Here is an 18,181-nt window from a genome sequence, read left to right on the forward strand (position 1 = left end):
GAGGCGAAACATTGCATCTTTAGAGCAGAGTATAAGCGGACACAGTGGGAAGTAAAACAAACATTCCTTGAGCGTGGAACATGGAGTTCCTGATAATAGCTCAATGTCTCCAAGCACAACTTTCCCCATAATGTTCACACACACATAAGCCAAAATTCTCTCTGCTACGCCACACTAAGGAAACACAGCCCATTTAAAAGCATAGTTTCTCTTGTAATTAAAAACAATGTCCCCTTAATTTATTATAAGAATCTGATACTTGAAAAAAAGGGGGGGGGGGGGGGGTGGGGAGGGGGTGGGGGGAAGATGTCGTGGAATCGGGGTAGGTTTAGGTCGACGTGTGGGGGGGGGGCGATCGTCTGAGACACCGGAGTGTCGATATTTACTTGACCGCTAGAGGGCGCGCTATTTTGAAACGTAACATATGGTCGTAATTCGGTGCTTGACACACGACCTATGTGGTCGTTTTCTCGAGGAGGACAGTCTGATTATTCCAGATATCGGTTGCATTGTCAGAAAAGTGCACATAGCAGTTCAACCGCAAAATAAAGTCAAAATAACAACATCCAATGTCCTGAAGAGGAATTGGAGGAAAAAACATGATATCTAAAGGTGATCGCTATACATCTAAAGTATGAATCTTGATTTAATTGACCCACAAGGAGGTGTAATAGGGTTTCACATTATCCTATATTCTTTATCATCAATGAGTCTGTAGACAAGAATGTTATTGCTGAATATGTGTTCCTCTGCCAATGGTTTTAATATAATAATAATAATAATAATAATAATAATAATAATAATAATAATAATAATAATAATAATAATAAATAACATTATAAATATAACACTAAAAACTGTAAGGGGTTTTTAGTGCAAAAATAAATCTACATTGTGGTTCATATTCTGCACAATGATGTAAAACAGCTACTGTGCAATAGCTTGAACAAGATTTGGTACTGTGTCAATAGAAGATAGATAATGAATCCCAGACGTGATGAGAACAAGGTCAATATTTATGATGTAAGCTTGCAACATCACAATGACTGCAGTTCACACTGAGGCCAAATGAAACAGTCCCTTTTACCTTTAACAGGCACTGACATGGTTGATTTGCTGTGTGTTTTTCCCCATTTCCAAGTACAGCTTTCCTCTCGCATTAATTGATTCATCTCAGTATAGTAAGCATGGAGGTTATAAAGGTCAGGTGAAAGCTCCAGAAATAGCTAGCGAGTGGACTTGAGTCAGGTTCGTTTTGTCAAATCACTCTTTGAATGAACGTTCCTGCGTGTCGATAAAAAATTAATTCAAAGTTAAGTGGCCAGAAAAGCCTGCTTTAAGTGTTGAGAATGTCCCCGTGTAACCTTTTACCCTCTCTCTGATGTTATCATATTTTATTTGTTGTGTTGACTTTTCACAAATGCATGTGACTTCTGTCCCGTGCAGTTCTCACATTCTGGGTGAGGAAAACAAGAGCTGACTGAAAATCATGAGCGTGTTCTAGTTCTGCTCTATGTGTTAAGTGTCCTGAGATAACTTTTTTTTTGACAGTATAAATCAAATTGAATTGAATTGACTGAATAAAACGTTGATTTCAAACAGCGGTTAACTATAATTAGATGGCTGTGGACAGAGGATGAAGTCCTCTCCCATATAAATAAATATGTGGCAATATACTTACATACTTACAATACTTACATGCAGAACTGCACATCTTTGTGTTACCGACTGAGGTTATGTTTAGGTTTATGTTTTACAAATGCAGTATTTGATACTGCAATGAAACATCCTCTACAAAGGGCCAAACCGCATCCATAATTGTCCATCCATCTGTTTCCTTTCATCACTGATATCTGCTAATTTTTTATTTATCACATCACACAAGCCCTCATTTCTTATTTCAAATCCACTCTTTCTCCTGAAATTAATTTAGTATATCTCTAATGATTCATCACATGACTGCTGCACCTCAACAGCTTTACAAGCCACGTGCTCCCCCTACAGATGGAAAGGAGGTAAAGCAACAATTGCTCCAGCTGTGACTCGTGGTTCTCAGTTGAAAGGACAAACCCGCCTTGAGGGCTGAATAAAGGAGAGTCTAAACGTCCTTCTGTCAGCTGCTTTACATTGCTAAATGCTACATGCTACATGTTGCACTGTTACGTCACTGCGAGGATGTAAAGTGACGTTAAAACTCCATAAAGTGCAACGCACAGTATGAAGGTCAGTGAATGTCCCCCCTCGCTGACGCCCACCGCTGTCATTGGTCGAGAAACGAACGATACGTGGATTCGCGGAATCTCATTGGATGTCAAACCCGGAAGTGGGGGGAGTAACCAATCCACGGGAGAAGAGAAAAGTCCTCACCGGTTTGACAGCAAACGAGTGGACCCGTCTTCTTCTCTGGAGCAGGGAGTTGGCCGTTTGACATCCTCTGCATCCGTTCTTTAAAACAAAGCAACAAAAAGTGTTTAAACAACTATTGGGGCCATATTTTATTATCGACCATGGCTGAGTACAAATTGGTGTTGATTCGTCACGGAGAGAGCAACTGGAACCAGGAGAATCGGTTCTGCGGCTGGTTCGATGCAGATTTGAGTGAAACCGGGGAGAAGGAGGCGAAGCGAGGAGGACAGGCCCTGAAAGGTGAGGAGCACCTTATCCAGTTTACTGTCTGTCTGTGAAAATACCGTATGCATGGCTCCGGTTGCGTAACGGGCTCCGCATCAGACCGTCGACCGCCCCCCGAGCGTGTCAGGAAGATGTGCAGACGTGCAGGAGTGATGCCTTCATGTGGCCGCTCTGACAAAGCTCTATAGACTCATATACATTTTTTTTTTTCATAATTTTCTTAAATTGACATCGTTCTTCTGACTTGGTCTTTTTCAGCAGGAAAACAAGTCACATTCATATAGACCCACTATCAGGCCCACTAATAAAAACACTGAGTCATGTCATTAAACCAGACTCCAATGTAGCCAGAGATGCCTGCAACCATTAGTCGATTACCTAATTAGTCAAATGATTACCCAGCAACTATCTTCTAGGAAAAATGCCAAACATTCACGTGCTTTTCTATCTTTAGTTTTTCAAACACCATTTCTCAGACTTAAACAATGAGAAGGTCATTTGCAGATTAATTGATAATGAATACAGTTCCTAAATGTAACTCCTTGTATCTTCAGTTGCTTTAGATTCAGTTCTTTCTTCCTGGGATCATTTATAAGTTTAATGCAACAAGTGCAGACCTGTTATTCCCAGCAGGCATTGTGGGAGGAAACAAGGCTTACGAGCTACACTATCTAAGAAGAATTTTCTCACTTGCTTTCAAAATGCGTTAAACTTCAGTGTCTCTCACTCTCTGATACTTACAGATGCCGACTTTGAGTTTGACATTTGCTACACCTCTGTGCTGAAGCGTGCCACCAGGACGCTGTGGCTGGTCCTGGACGCCATTGACCAGATGTGGTTGCCGGTGCACCGGACCTGGCGGCTCAACGAGCGCCACTACGGAGGCCTGACGGGGCTAAACAAGGCAGAGACGGCCACCAAGCACGGAGAAGCTCAGGTGAAGATCTGGAGGCGCTCGTTTGATATCCCACCTCCCGTCATGGGCCCAGACCATGACTACTACAGCATCATCAGCAAGGTAAGATATCATATCTACAGCACATACCAACCATTTGTGCACCTCTGGGGAAAGAAGTGGTTTTGTACATATTGACCAACTAACGGCACACAGGCATAACAAAGGGGAAGCATGACTGTAACCTGCCTCTACAGTCAGGCTCTGTAATCAGCCGTGTCGCCATGACTGAGCGAAATCAGCAGAAACCCCCCTGGTGGGTTGAGAGTGAAAACGGTAGCTTTTTGTCCACAGCACAGTCGGCTTGAATGTCTAAATGCTTTTCCACATACAACGGTGTGAATGAAATCTGAAAGCCAAACCACACAGTGGAGATAAAATACTGTTTGGTAGCATGTGCCCTAAATGTGTTGTTACCTAATAGTGTGTCCAATGTGAGTTAATATATGACAGGCAGAGATGAGGTCTGCAAGGTTCAAGTTCAAAGTTCAAAACAAACTGATCAGGAGTCTGCGTCGACGGAGGTATTCAGAAGTTAGGATGTAGTAACTCTGGCTATGAAAACTAAGTGACGAGCAACATGTTGATGGCCTTATAAGAAGAGTGTCAGTGAGGTAACTTAATGTTACTTAATGTATTTAGGCCCCTTCTAGTCTACGTGTACATTAAGTCTTTAAAGAAGAGTTTTTTTGAGGTTTCTATTCCATTATATATTTCTAAAAGTTAATATGTCCTCCCTGCAGGATCGTCGCTATTCAGACCTGACCGAGGAGCAGCTCCCTTCCTGCGAGAGCCTTAAGGACACCATCGCCCGTGCGCTGCCCTACTGGAACGACGAGATCGCCCCTCAGATCAAACAGGGAAAGAGGGTGCTCATTGCTGCCCATGGAAACAGCCTGAGGGGGATTGTTAAGCACCTGGAGGGTAAGTGGCATTAGGAGATTTTCACCGCAAGCAATACGGTTGTGTTGTCAATCATCGTGGTAAGAATAGTGAACGCATACAGTATATATCCAGCGTTTAATACAGAAAAGCGACAACCAGATTCTCTTACTTCCATGCATAACTGTTCTATGTTCTGCCACCTGTAGGAATGTCTGATGAAGCCATCATGGAGCTGAACCTGCCGACGGGCATCCCCATCCTCTATGAGCTCGACAAGAACCTGAAGCCTGTGAAGCCCATGCAGTTCCTGGGAGACGAGGAGACCGTACGCAAAGCCATGGAGGCCGTGGCTGCTCAAGGAAAGGCCAAGAAGTAAAGCTGCAGAGAAGCCCTCTGTGTATTACAGAGTAGGTTTGTCCCGCGCAACGGACCTCAGTTTAGTGTTTTTCCTAAATTCTAACTTATTTCAGAGTGTAATACATGATGAGTACACTGTAGATCGGGATGCAGGGGTAGTAGGTGGTGAACAATTCGGATATTTCAGGAGGAGAGTCGCAGCTCTCAAGAGATTGTAAATATTTTTCTCTAAAATGGCCCAATATAATAACCTTTTTAAGGTTCAAGGCATAATTTAATGCAACAAAATGCAGTCTGTAGTCCCATTTCACGACATTAAAAAAACACTCAAAAAAGCAAAACTCTCGTACTTTCTTTTCCAATGTTGATGAGGCGTTATTCTGTCATAAATACTACAAAGTTTATGGGAGCTACTGTTTTTTTTTTTTTGGAGAAGGAATAAAGCTGACAATAGCTTTGGTGTCCTTGGCAGGATTGTTGTATTGATAGTTAAACCAGTTACAGAAAAGGATCTGCGAAATGCTGGTCATTTTAACACAGTCAGTTAGTACAGCATGTGTTTCGATGCTCCACACACATCTAAGTTTGACAACACAATAAGACCAAGAGTGTGGAATGAGTTGAGACATCTTTTCCTCCTCTTGTTGTGGCCTCGACTTGCTCATACCTAAAGTGAATGTCTCTATGAGATACCGGGATGTACCAATGGCGGAAGGGAAGTTATACCGGTGTGTGTCTGATCATACTGACTTAATTCCCTGCAGGACAACATTATTATTTATAGATGACTTATTACAATTTAATTTTAAAAAAGAATACTTTGAGATTTTTTTTTAAATGAAGGGGACCACTGTAAAGGACGGACAGCTTCATTTTTTATATTTTACATGACATTGATGCATTCCAGTGATAATAATTTTGCAGTCTCTTGAGAGCCAGGTGGGACGGTTAGGACAATTAAAAGGTCCTTTTCTATTATTGTCCCTGCCTATGATTGGTATTTTGTCCTTGTATGTTTTTACATGGACAAATACCCCCCACACACACACACAGTTTCCCAGTGCCACTGTGAAGCAGGATTAAAGGTCTTAATTGAACCTTTATCGTTGTTATTCTGGTTGGCTGCCTTTGGTCTGTCTTTGCGTCTTGGTGTCAAAGTATTAATGTGCCTCCAGCTCCTATTCCGACAGTAAATGCCTACAACTGCCCTCACTACGTGATGAGGAAACAGATGTGGCTTTAGAAAAAAGGATCTGCTCAGATTTTGTTTGAAATGTTCCATCGTGTCTTACAGTATATTTCTTCATTAATGTACTTCCCTTTGTGTTGCTTAAATGTACCCAAAAGCTCTGATGGTAATAAATAAACAGATCAAATGCCATTGTGTCTTGCTTGTCGTCAGACATGAATATATATTTTTTCCATGTGATTTTACTGACCAACAGGCAGGTTTTTCTAAGCTGATCAATTCATTCATTCATTTTCAGTCCAAAGATGTACAAGTATTGTTGGTCAAGCTCGCTCGCCTGTTCAACTTTACTGTTAAATGAGAATTTAATTTTTTTTTAAATTAATGCTTACCACCCGTCCTGCGCCAACAAAAAATATTTATATATAAAAGTTTCCTGTTTATTCTGCATTTTATTGTAACAATTCTATTAGTAACAATTACTAACCACCTCACATAGATAACCTTTGGTAAGGAAGGATTTTCTTCTGGTCAGTGTAACTGGCAACCACAAATCACCCATATTTTTCTCAAAAGGTGGAAAAAAGCCATAACAAATATTTTTCAATCAAAAGTAAGAAAAAATTAAATAAAAAAAACTTGTTAGAGAGGGTGAACCTCCGTGCATTTTTGGTGGAATGTCCCTTTAATATGGAATACTGCCGGACTCCAAGTTCCACAATGCATTTCGCGTAACGTTTGTTCATACGGCTGCAGGCGGGAGAGGATCCTTGTGATTTTAGCATTGGAACGTCCGTTATTGTCGCTGTCTGTGGGTATACAGCTGGTCTAATCCCCAAAATGAGAAGAGCAAGGGGAAATCAAAGAGACACTCGGTAAGAAAATCCCCGGACTTTCACTTCATCGCTAAGTTGTAAGCTCGTTAGCCGGCTAACACTAGCTAAACAGAGCACTTCCTGAAACAACCACTTGCTAATATTCAATTTTATTTTTGTAAGACAGGTACTGTAAGTAATGTTAGGTAACGGTATACTCTTAAAAGTACGTTAGTCTAAGCTACCGTAGCTAAGGGCGTTAACGTTGGCTCCGAACGCGAGCCAAGGACTTTGTAAAGACTTAACGGTTACTGTTCACACAATGTAAACACGCTATCCATGTCAGTTACCTTGCTAGCGTTAGCTACCTGTTTCCCCCGGTTGCTACAATGAGCACTCACATATTAATAGTTCGTATTGTTACTTTGGGAACGTTTGTTTAGCTGTTGGGGTATTCAAGCAGCATCGTTTATCAATAATATAATGTCAAAACGTGAGTTAAAGTAACGTTAACCCTCTAAAACTGAATTTCTGCTGGACTCGTGCTCTTACTAACGTAGCTTAATGTGATTGGTAGAAACTGTCTAGCAGGTGTCTTCCTTGTTTTCGCTGTGGTAGTAGAACTCGTGCTCTTTATCTTATTTGAACACTGCACTAAGTTGCATGATTATCAACTCGAGTTATCTAAACGTGATCAGTGTCTCTGGCTTTCTTGCAGACCACTTACAGAATACTTCCCCCCGGGGAATAAAGGTGGGTCAAAGTATCGCCTTCTCGAAACTTCTATTTATTTAGTTAAATATTACTTAAAGAGTTGCTACTTGCCATAATGGATAATTGTCAATTGTTTGTCATGGTGCACTTTAACTTTAGTGAGCTTACATAGTTGTTTATACTGGGTAAGCCTAACATTACCAAAAACTAAAAATGTAATAAATGAACATCCCGTGAACAGGGCTGTTATGGATATAGTGCAATTGTTATAATCATATAATTGTCCTTTTCAATGTTGCACAAAGCATAGCTGGGATCGGCGACCCTGAATACAGGATAAGCGGTGGACAATGGATGGATGGAGTGTTGCAAAAAGCAGCGATATTTTTTTCAGACATTGTAACTAATTGTGTATCAACTGCTTTGGTGGAGGGGAAGCTTGTTTGAACTGTTATTAAACTTGTACTAACGTATCATATCTTCAGGCCCTTTTCTCCCTACAGTGATAAAAACAAAGTTTCAATGTTTGTTAGTTGTTAAAAACCAATAAAAAAAAATAAAAAAAACAATCACAATTTTGTCGCAAATCTAGTTGAATGTGCCACCATTGCGCAATCTAGACATGGCCAACAGTGAATGCACCTCAACATGCAGCACTAGGTAAGAGATGTTCTTGTGCATTGCCTTCCTCCTGGAGCTTTGTCCTGTTAACATTCCCATATCAAGAAGAACCTAATTGTGAACAACTGATAGAGGAGCCACAGATATAGTGTCATGGGCCCTGGCTGACTGACACATGACAACATGTCAACCTATTCACACTTGAGCATTCAGTGACACCAGATATTTTCAGAGACATAAGACCATAATGTCCAAATGTTTCTTCTGTGTTTTAGTGAAGGACCTCGTATTCCAGCAGCACTCCCGACCCCATTTCAGACATTTCCTCCAGGAGACTCCAGTGAAACCCTCTCAGCTCCCTTACAGGCTGTCTCACCCACCTCCCAGGAGAATGTTGCCTCTTCAAAGCCCTGAGCTGTGCCACAGGGATAGACTGCATCAGCCACAGCACCCTCTTCATCCTCCGGGACCAATCCATTCAAGCAGCTCAATTAATATTGGTTCCCCTGGGAATAGGATACATCCCATGGAAAGGGGCAGATTGGATCCTTTGCAGCACGGACATCAACAGGGGTCTTACAGTTCACCATGGTTTGCTCCATTCAGCCCAACTAACAGTGGTACTACAGCTAGTAGGCCACAGCCCACGCCTCCCAGTGTTGTTCACCCTTCATCGTCTCAATTCATGAAGGATTTGAGCAACCAACCCCCATCTTCCCACAGCAGGAAAGATCAAGGGACTGAATCCAAGATCACTTCATCTTACTCGGGAAGTAAAAATGTAACGTCACAAAGAAAAGAATCAAACAAGGTATTGTTTTATTTTCTTTTTTAAAAATATGTTCAGTAGAGAAACCAGGACTTGGAAGTGTCTTGTTTATGACCTGTACAACAGTATAACAGTCATGGAATGCTGAATTGTTCTTTCTATTAACATTAACTCTGTTAGGATCAATCCGATGTGAGGTGTTCCATACAAACAATCCAGCTCCATCGACCTCCTGTGTCCACATCATTCTACACCAGAGGAATTCAAGAAGGCTGCTCGCTGCCCCCCTCACACTCAGAGCATTGGAATCCTGAAAACAGCCAGCTGCCCTGGTGGGGCTGCCAGCCTTCTCCGAGTACCCAGTCTTCTGACAAGGGTAGTGGTTCCAGTTTACCCATCATTCACATCCCTTGCCAGGTAAAATTTAGCACGTGTTTTATGAAAAATCAAGTTAAGGGTTTTGGTGATCTGTCTTTTGTCAAGATTTTCAGCATATTGATATTTATTGAACTGATTTTTTTTTTATAGGACCAACAACATAAACGAGCACCTTCATGTGAAAACTTAATTCCAGGTAACATTGTCAAACTTTTAAAGGCCACATATTGTTTTAGTATCATCTTGCAGCACATGGGTAATTATCTAAAATTAGCATAGTCAAATTCAGCTAATCATTAAAGGAAAACACCACCGCATTTCCATACTGAACTATGTTCTGCTCTGATCTTAGACGAGGTGATACATACCTCCCTCTCCTCTGTGCGTGCACTCAATGGCTCTTGCGCGCACTCCGCGCAACGCTAATTTGCTAGCATGTAGCTTGTCCCAGTATATTCCTTAGGGTCCAAAGGGGGGTGAAGTTAGAAGCGACCAAGCACTTCCACGTTGTCCCTATTTAAATACGGTTACGTGAGTAGTTACACGACCCAAGTTTGGTTACACAAAATGAAACATGCCAATTTTTCTAAGCGGATAACAAGGATAACTATATAGTATGGCGGAATAACAACTGGAAGCACTTCGACGTCGGCGCAGTAATATCATCACTCAAAACATGACGGGACTATATACCTTCTGCTTGTTTTCACAACCCTGTACGATGCACGTTATAACCATGATGTTTGATTGTTCACAACTGTGCACAAACTACTACAGGTAGTGCAGGCGACGGCGTGCAGGTCACGTAGGTTCTATTGACGGAAGTAAGAGGGGGAGCGGAGTGATGATATTACTGCGCCGACGTCGAAGTGCTTCCAGTTGTTATTCCGCCATACTATATAGTTATCCTTGTTATCCGCTTAGAAAAATTGGCATGTTTCATTTTGTGTAACCAAACTTGGGTCGTGTAACTACTCACGTAACCGTATTTAAATAGGGAAAACGTGGAAGTGCTTGGTCGCTTCTAACTTCACCCCCCTTTGGATCCTAAGGAATATACTGGGACAAGCTACATGCTAGCAAATTAGCGCTGTGCGGAGTGCGCACAAGAGCCATTGAGCGCACGCACAGAGGAGAGGGAGGTATGTATCACCTCGTCTAAGATCAGAGCAGAACATAGTTCAGTATGCAAATGCGGTGGTGTTTTCCTTTAACAATAGAAGACATTTGGAAACATATTAATATTTCTGTCTTTTTCTGTCTCCCGTAGTGGAGATGAATTGCACATCTCAGAAGAGGCACAGCGAATTAGAGGGCTGCGAGGACAGTCCTAAGAAACTGTGTCTTCTGGGTATAAACTCTGGCAAAGCACAGCCACCAAAACCCACTGTTGGCAACTTACTCAGTACTTCACTGCTGTCTCAGCCGTCAGTGAGGCATTCTTCATTGTTGGAACTGGCACCCAAAACCACAAATGGCCATATGTGCACACAACCAGAACCACAGAACCAATCAATACACTTGGAGCTGACATCCACATGTAAACCCACCCAGTCATCCTGCACATCACTCTCACCCAAACCTCGGATTAAGAAACATCCGTCTTTAGGAGCAAAGCAGGCATACATATATTCCACCCAGAATCACAATGTGACATCAATACAGTTAAGATCCCCTTCAAAAGATCCAAGTGAAGAAAGTTTGAAGAAAAAAAGCAATGAAAACTATAAAAGTGATCAATCAAGTTCACTGTTATCCTCTGAAGTTCCCCAGAAGGACACTAGTAGCTCACCTCATGTTCAGTTAGGCAGCCAGCACTCTGGTCATACCCACCGTAGTACCTCAGTCTTACCAGTCAAGACCCTGTGCAGAGATGATCAGGTGGAGGAGAGTGGGAAGTCGGACAGTAGCACTCCCAAATCAGCCTCCAAAACAAATTCAGGTTCTCTAGGTTGTCGCATGGTAGAGCGGAACAAAACTGCCCGTCCACGAAGACCTGTTGCAATCCCTAATGATGTAGATGAGCTTTTCACCCCTGATCCCATGACCTATGTAGTCAGCTCTGGCCATAAGACTGCAAATTCCAAGACTGATGGAATCAGATCCCCCACCTTGGAGAAAAGTTCCTGCAGCATAGTTACCAGCTCCAGTGCTGCAGTTACTGAATCCTCTTGTCGTAAAACTACTCCTCATGGAGTGGACACCAAGGTCTCATCCTTTTTATCACCACATCACCCACAAATTACCATGCCAACTTTAGCTTTAGAGCGGGTCAAACTTGAAGACTTAAAATCCATTTGCTCAAAAGGCAGAACACTCAAAAATAGCCCCATCACTTCTTCAAGCAGGCAACTTGAGAACAAAAGTGTTAAATCTGATGAGAAACACACATCTGTCCTCCCGTGCAACGTGAGACCCTGCACTTTAGAGACTGGCACCACAACGTCGACATCCCACTGTTCTCCGTCTCCACCCCACTGTTCTCCGTTTCCACTGTTGGAGACAAGTGAAAGGCTTGGAAAGCAGGTGAATGAAGAGGATCCCGTAGATTTGGATCAAACCCAGAGCTCCCAGAGCAGTGAGGACGAGCAGCTGCTTTCCTTGCAGGAGATGATGACGTGTGTTACCAAGCCTCCAGATACACCAGAGAAGAGAGCCTTCTCAGAGCCTAGTACACCTGGACAACACAGCTGCCAATTAAAACCTGTAAGTCTTTATTGTACATAAAGTAATAAATGTATGATCATCAACTCGCTGAGCTAAAGGACCAGTAAAACTAGCAGTGAAAGTGTTGTCGGTTGTGTTTCCCACAGGAACCATTGCCAACCACCACAAAGTCGGGCAACTACAAGAACAGCCTCGACCAGATGCTGAAGGAAATAAACACCAATAGAAGGTATGAAATGCAGAAAATGTTATCCCCATGACCTTACTTTGAGCTACACTAGCTGCACATGAGAGGACTTACCTGTCTCTGCATTCTCTCATCAGAGCTAAAGAGATTGAGACACAACTTCTAACGGAATGTAAAGCGGACCTACTGAGACTAGCCGAATACGAGGAGGCTGAGAACCAGGAGGAGGGCATCTCTACTGAACAACAGTAAAGCATGCAGAAGCACATGGACACATAAAACCTTGTCACTGCGATGCAAGAGTTAACCCTAATCTGCCTTTTTTTATGGGTTTTTGTTTTTCCAGAGAATTCCTGCAACGCTACTCTTTGATGTCCAGTGCAATCAAGGAAGTGCCTCCAGGAGAATCAGTGTTCAACCTGGAGAAATTTGGCCAGATCTTCAACCACAATACACTGCAGCTCAGGCGATGCATGGTCAATCCACAGGGGGCAGCACAGAAAACACTTCTTTGGTGAGTTGTGTTTGGATATACTCACGACGGTTCAGAGCGACACGTCTCAATAACCAAAGACTAGATTGCGATGAAAATTTATATTGGTAATCATTGTCGCATTCATGGGTCCGAGAGGATGAACCTTTTCTGTTTTGGACAGTCTTACGCCTGGTTCACACCGGCCACGGAAGCGCCGCGAATAGGCGCGTAGCGGAGCCCGCTTCCTTTCGGCGCCCCTGTTAAGCGATAGTGTAATTCACACCAGACGCGGAGTGCCGCGAATAGGCGCGGCCGTCCCGCGCCATGAAGCGATCGTTTCGGCGTCTGCTCTATTTTTTGCGCGTGCCGCGTGCTAACGCATCAATTCTGGCAGGAAATCACACAAAGAAACACGAGACAATCCGGTCAATTTTCAAAATAAAAGCAATTTTCAAAATAGAATACCGCGATTGACAAATGCGATCATATTTGTGTATCTAAACTGGCACTGGGAAACGGGAAGAGACAATACATTTAATAAATGTGAAGAGTAGATAAACAAATATGTGTATTTCAACGGTATATCTGCACTGCCATACACACTCTCTCTGTCTGTGTGTGTATGTCTCTCTCTCTCTCTCTGTCTCTCTCTCTCTCTCTCTCTCTCTCTCTCTCTCTCTCTCTCTCTGTCGAACGGATAAATACAAGAAGTGTTCCAAACTTCTTGGTTACAGAAACATGGCGTATTAATTTTATGGGGTTATTTACTCCATAAAGAAATAAATAGCTCTGAATGAACAACAGTTGAGCAGAAGCGCTTGTCGACCGTCGCGGCGCTTCCGCGGCCGGTGTGAACCCGGCGTTACAGTTTCCTCTCGCTCAACCATGAGGCCAAAATGTGAACTTGTGTGCTTACAAGTAATCTTGTAATATACTCTGATGATACCACACTAGTGTTCACATGAGGTTGAACCCTCATGATTTAAATGACACTGGCCTTTTCTTTAGGCCGCCCTCAGGACAAACTACATTTTTAGGATCACCACTGGAAAGGTAAATCTTCAGTGTGTTATTGGTCCCTTCGAGCACTTTATACTGTGGGGTGTGTACATTGAAGCCTGTATCAACCATTAGCAAAGCTTTAGACTAGTTAGTTTTGTTCACTGATTCAACTACTCTTTCTCTCTTCCTACATGTTTTCCAGGTCTAGCCCTGCTCAACTGAGATTGCACGTAAATATTGGATTGTTCCAGGAAGCTTATGACTGTCTCTCGCCCTGTCCAACTCAGGTTACCCTTTTCCTATTCAAGGTAGGTCCCACACATACCTGTAGCATGTCAATAGTGATTCCTCTCCACATAGCTGAACTGTGGCAGTAATTCTATGTTGATCCTGTCAGATGATGTCAGTCCATAGTGAGAGGGTGGTATCCGAAAACATACTACAGGCACTCTGTGACATCGCCTACAGCACTGCTTATCAGATAGGTCAGTGCCCCCCTCCCAAAGCTTCTGGTATATCCTTGCTATGGTTAAGACATGTTAACATGGTTTTCTGTGTTTATGCTTCCTCAGTGAAAAATGAAAACCAGCAGTTTAAAGTGTGGGTGCCCAGTTTGGCTGATGTGGCACTGGTCCTGATGAATATGGGAGTTGCGTTTATTACTCTTTTCCCCTTTGAACATCTGCAGCCTCCATTCACAGAGGGAGATTTGCTGTAAGTAGCGTTCCTGTTAACTCGTCAATTTCCTATGTCCATGCTGAAGAAAGTTGTTGTAAGAAAGTTTAATTTCATGCAGTTGCATTTCTGTGTGTTTGTGTAGGGAGGACATCTATTTCAAAAGTGAGAGTCCCTCCAGTAACAAGGAACAGAGCACTTCCCCCGAACACAACTGCAACAACATTTTGAAGGTGGGATGCTAAAGGAAACTGTTTTCTGATAGAAACAGTTTGCTCTCATGCGCGTAAGAAAGAGAGTTTGGCAGAGAAAGCACAACTTCTCCATTCAGAACACTAACTTCCTGAATGTGTTTCCTGTGTTGTCGTCTGCAGTACCTGTCTTACTGTATGGTCCTCTGTCCACGGGCGTACAGCGATGATGAGCTGCTGTTGCTGCTAACTGTGGTGGGAAAGGTCGCCCTGGATTCACGGCTCATCCTCCAGTCCAGCATGGAACTCTGCCCTCTCCAGTACACAATTGTCAACAACATCAGGGACTGGGACACCATGGTCAGTTCATGAACACACGGATTCCTTGAAACTCATGAAATTTGGCTTGGAAAACATTACGTTGTATTTTTTCTAATATCTGAATATGGGCCATTACATGTCAAATATGTTCAAAATCATGTAAAATAATATATATAAAAAACAAATTTTAAACACCTTTCATTCATAATATCTTAAATATTTTTTTACTTGGTTAATTATGTTTTGCTTCTCTCCATGCTCTCAAATGTTGCAGCTGCCCAGAATCTATCTGGCCTTCACTAATCTGACCGATGACCACCACAACATGTGCCTGCTAGTTCAACTGCTGCCTGACAACGCGCGTGGAAAGTAAGTCTTTCAAGCTGTATTTCTGTGGTCCGCTCATCTCCAGTTTTTTTCCCACAGAATGAGTAATTTCTTTTCCCGATATCTGATTTTATTGTACATTAAAACGTTTTTGCTTTTGTCTATGTAGGCAACTGCGTCGACACCTGAGTCTCTCCATGATCTCTAAACTGTTGGATGGAAAATGTACTTACGCACCTACAGAAAAAGAGTTTCAGGTAATCTGTTTCTAATGCTATATGTTATCCTCTAGATCCCAGCAGTTATACCATAATATTTACAGTTATCTAAATAACTATAATTTCAATAATCCATAGTTTTCCCCTTCTTGTCTGCCGTGTTTAGCTAAGTGAACTGAGGTCGTACCTGCCCCGTATGCAACCGTCCACCCTTCTCCGAGGCATGCTGAGCTCCGCCAGCAGGAGTCAGGAAGATAATGAAGAGGACATGGCCACCCTAGACCAACAGGTGAGCATATGCCCTAAACTTCACAATGTTCCCATGTAAAATACATTTCAGATTATTCCCTCAGATTAATCTTGTTTTGCATGTCTAATTTTATATGTGTAAGTAAAAGAATGTTACAATCGCAGAATTTTAACTCAATATTATTATTGTTTTTTTGTGTCTCAGGCATACTACCTCTGCTACAGCCTACTGACCTTGGCAAATGAAGCTTCTAATTTTCAGTTCTTCCAAGCACATCAAAAGGTAGGACTTTAATCATTTCCATTTGTTATCAATCAATCTCTGATATCCTTTTGCCTGCAAGAACTGTGTTGATACATTGCCTTTCTCTTCTGGCTCTCAGAAGCAGCTGCTGTTACTATGCTCTGAGCTGGAAACACACATCAAGTGTGACATCAGAGAGAGCGAGAAATGTCTCTATCGAAGCAAGGTATGTATCAGTGTATTTTCATGTGTATCCAGATGCAGTGTCACAAGTTTAGATGCTTAGTTTCCAGATGTAACACTATTTCTAACACTATTGTGATGTCAGTGGCATCAGTATCCTTGAAAATGAATCTTATATTCAATGTTGGCTCAAGGTTTCGGTTCAGACATCCTTACTAATAACAGCATAAACATAATTCCTTAGAGACCCCCATTTTAGTAAAAGAAAAGAACCTCCGTAGGGATCATGTTGTCCACATAAAACAATACATTGCTACACACAACAAAATGAATTCATCAATCGCAATCAATGCAGTCATGCACGCCAATCAATTTTAAACTAGGGTGCGTTCTCTAAAAGCAGTGTGTTTGACAATGTCTGCCTTCCTCCTCTCCCTCCAGGTGAAGGACCTTGTGGCCAGGATCTATACCAAGTGGCAGATACTCCTTCAGAGGACCAGGCCTCTCCATGTACAGTAGTCTTGAATATATCATGGATATTTTATTTGCACCATGTTTTCCTCTTAAACAAATAAAAGCAGTAGTGAGTTTAAACAATTTCAGGTGAAGAGTCCTCCAATAAAGTAAAAAGATTGTATAATTCTGATTTTACAATTCTATATTTCCCTCCTGTAGGGTAAGCTGTATGATTATTGGCAGCCTTTGTCTTTGGATGCATTGACAAGCAGCCAAGGAGAGCAGGAGATGGACAACAGTAATGATGAACAGGAGCCTGTCGAGGAGGAGGATGAAACTGAAGATGTTCTAATGACTACTGAGGACGAGGAGAAGGAAGAGGCAGACAATACAATGGATAACACGAGCGAGACAGGGGACGATGTGAAGCCCGAAGAAATGGAGGGAGACAATGCATTGGCTGACACAAAGGAAACTGAGAAGGAGACCCAAGCAGTTCATGTGGAGTCAAACAGAGAGATGGACCCTCAAATACTCGGGCAAATAGAGGCTCAAACCGGAGAGCCTACTGAGGTGGAGACTGAACATCTGGTTCAGAATAGAGAAATTTCTCCCCACAACCAAGTTGAAGCATGTGACTTGATGTCATAGAGATTTTCCTTGTTTTCATCAGCTCTTTAATTAATGTTCAGCTGAATTTGCACTAGCCTTTCCTCTATCTCTAATCCCCAAGTTTCATTGCCCGTACAAAAACAAATTGTATTTTCTTGAATAAACCATTTTGAGGGCATTTTGGTTTGTGTTGCACAAGAAATACTATTGTTTAATTGTATGTATTCTTTTTTTATTGTGTGCAATGTGTAAATATGTAAAAATGAATGTGTTGCATATACATTACTACAGTTGAGTTTCCACAAGAACCCTTGTTCAATAGGAGGGAGTTTATTTCAACCTTGTTGTCTTTCAGCTGTTTTCCGTTGAATGCAGGTAATTTTTTTCGCTTCAGCCAGTCTGAAAAGCTGATGTTCACTGGGTACGATATTCTGCTGCAAATCAGCCTCAAGTTGAAACCTGTGACATAGATTTAAAAATCTACTTGACTATGCACTGTTTACTGTTAGTAGTTTAAACATACGCTTGTTATGAGGCTTCTCAGCCATAGTTATTTTGTTACCTTTAATAGTTTTTATAAAACTGCAGTGGGCTTTTTCTTTTGACAGCAGACTAGTCATAGTAGGAAAAGCACAGTTGTTTCCAATAACATTAAGAATTGCTCTGTTGCATTCAAATGTTTCAGTAGGCCATGACCATGTTACTGAAACTGAAGGATCTAAATGGAAGTCAAATTAATTTGACTATTACAGGTGTTTTTCTTATTGTAACATGTTGAAGTGTCAATAAATAGGCCTATTGAATGAACCTTTTAAATATTTTCCAGGTGCACATTATCTTGTTTTTTTAATGTATTGTTATAACTCTTCTGCTGTGTTGAAGGTGTGCGTTTTGTTAAATTTCCCCTTTTTGGGAAAATATTTTTTTATATCCGTTTCTGTTGAGAAAATAAAATTTGTTAACAAAATGCTTTTGCTGCCTTTATGAAACGTGTGGCACAATTTAGTCCAGGAACCACAGTTAAGTTAAAATGATGATTTTCGAATCAATATCACCGGTC

At 41.9% G+C, this 18,181-nt stretch overlaps 2 protein-coding genes across 4 annotated transcripts; both read left to right on the top strand.

Moving 5' to 3' along the window:
• Positions 1 to 2,366: 2,366 nt before the first annotated feature.
• Positions 2,367 to 6,209, top strand: LOC311021347 (phosphoglycerate mutase 1-like). Its single transcript, XM_084021841.1, has 4 exons — positions 2,367 to 2,646; positions 3,375 to 3,649; positions 4,330 to 4,510; positions 4,678 to 6,209. The coding sequence occupies exons 1-4, from the start codon at positions 2,508 to 2,510 to the stop codon at positions 4,845 to 4,847; spliced, it is 765 nt and encodes a 254-aa protein (XP_083877967.1). The 5' UTR covers positions 2,367 to 2,507; the 3' UTR covers positions 4,848 to 6,209.
• A 544-nt stretch (positions 6,210 to 6,753) lies between these two features.
• Positions 6,754 to 18,070, top strand: slf2 (SMC5-SMC6 complex localization factor 2). 3 transcript variants are annotated; one of them, XM_084021915.1, is made up of 22 exons: positions 6,760 to 6,892; positions 7,551 to 7,585; positions 8,443 to 8,978; positions 9,117 to 9,353; positions 9,465 to 9,510; positions 10,585 to 12,020; positions 12,128 to 12,210; positions 12,306 to 12,416; positions 12,515 to 12,682; positions 13,652 to 13,696; positions 13,848 to 13,953; positions 14,043 to 14,130; positions 14,218 to 14,359; positions 14,466 to 14,553; positions 14,695 to 14,871; positions 15,107 to 15,201; positions 15,329 to 15,416; positions 15,544 to 15,666; positions 15,832 to 15,909; positions 16,010 to 16,096; positions 16,495 to 16,563; positions 16,729 to 18,070. In XM_084021915.1, the coding sequence occupies exons 1-22, from the start codon at positions 6,858 to 6,860 to the stop codon at positions 17,158 to 17,160; spliced, it is 4,305 nt and encodes a 1,434-aa protein (XP_083878041.1). In that variant the 5' UTR covers positions 6,760 to 6,857; the 3' UTR covers positions 17,161 to 18,070. The 3 variants fall into 3 exon arrangements, with proteins under 3 accessions (XP_083878043.1, XP_083878041.1, XP_083878042.1); XM_084021917.1 differs by lacking the exon at positions 7,551 to 7,585 and having other exon boundaries at positions 6,754 to 6,892; XM_084021916.1 differs by lacking the exon at positions 13,652 to 13,696.
• Positions 18,071 to 18,181: the final 111 nt, after the last annotated feature.

This window comes from Eutrigla gurnardus (assembly GCF_963514095.1).
Source record: "Eutrigla gurnardus genome assembly, chromosome: 11".
Lineage (NCBI taxonomy): Eukaryota > Metazoa > Chordata > Actinopteri > Perciformes > Triglidae > Eutrigla > Eutrigla gurnardus.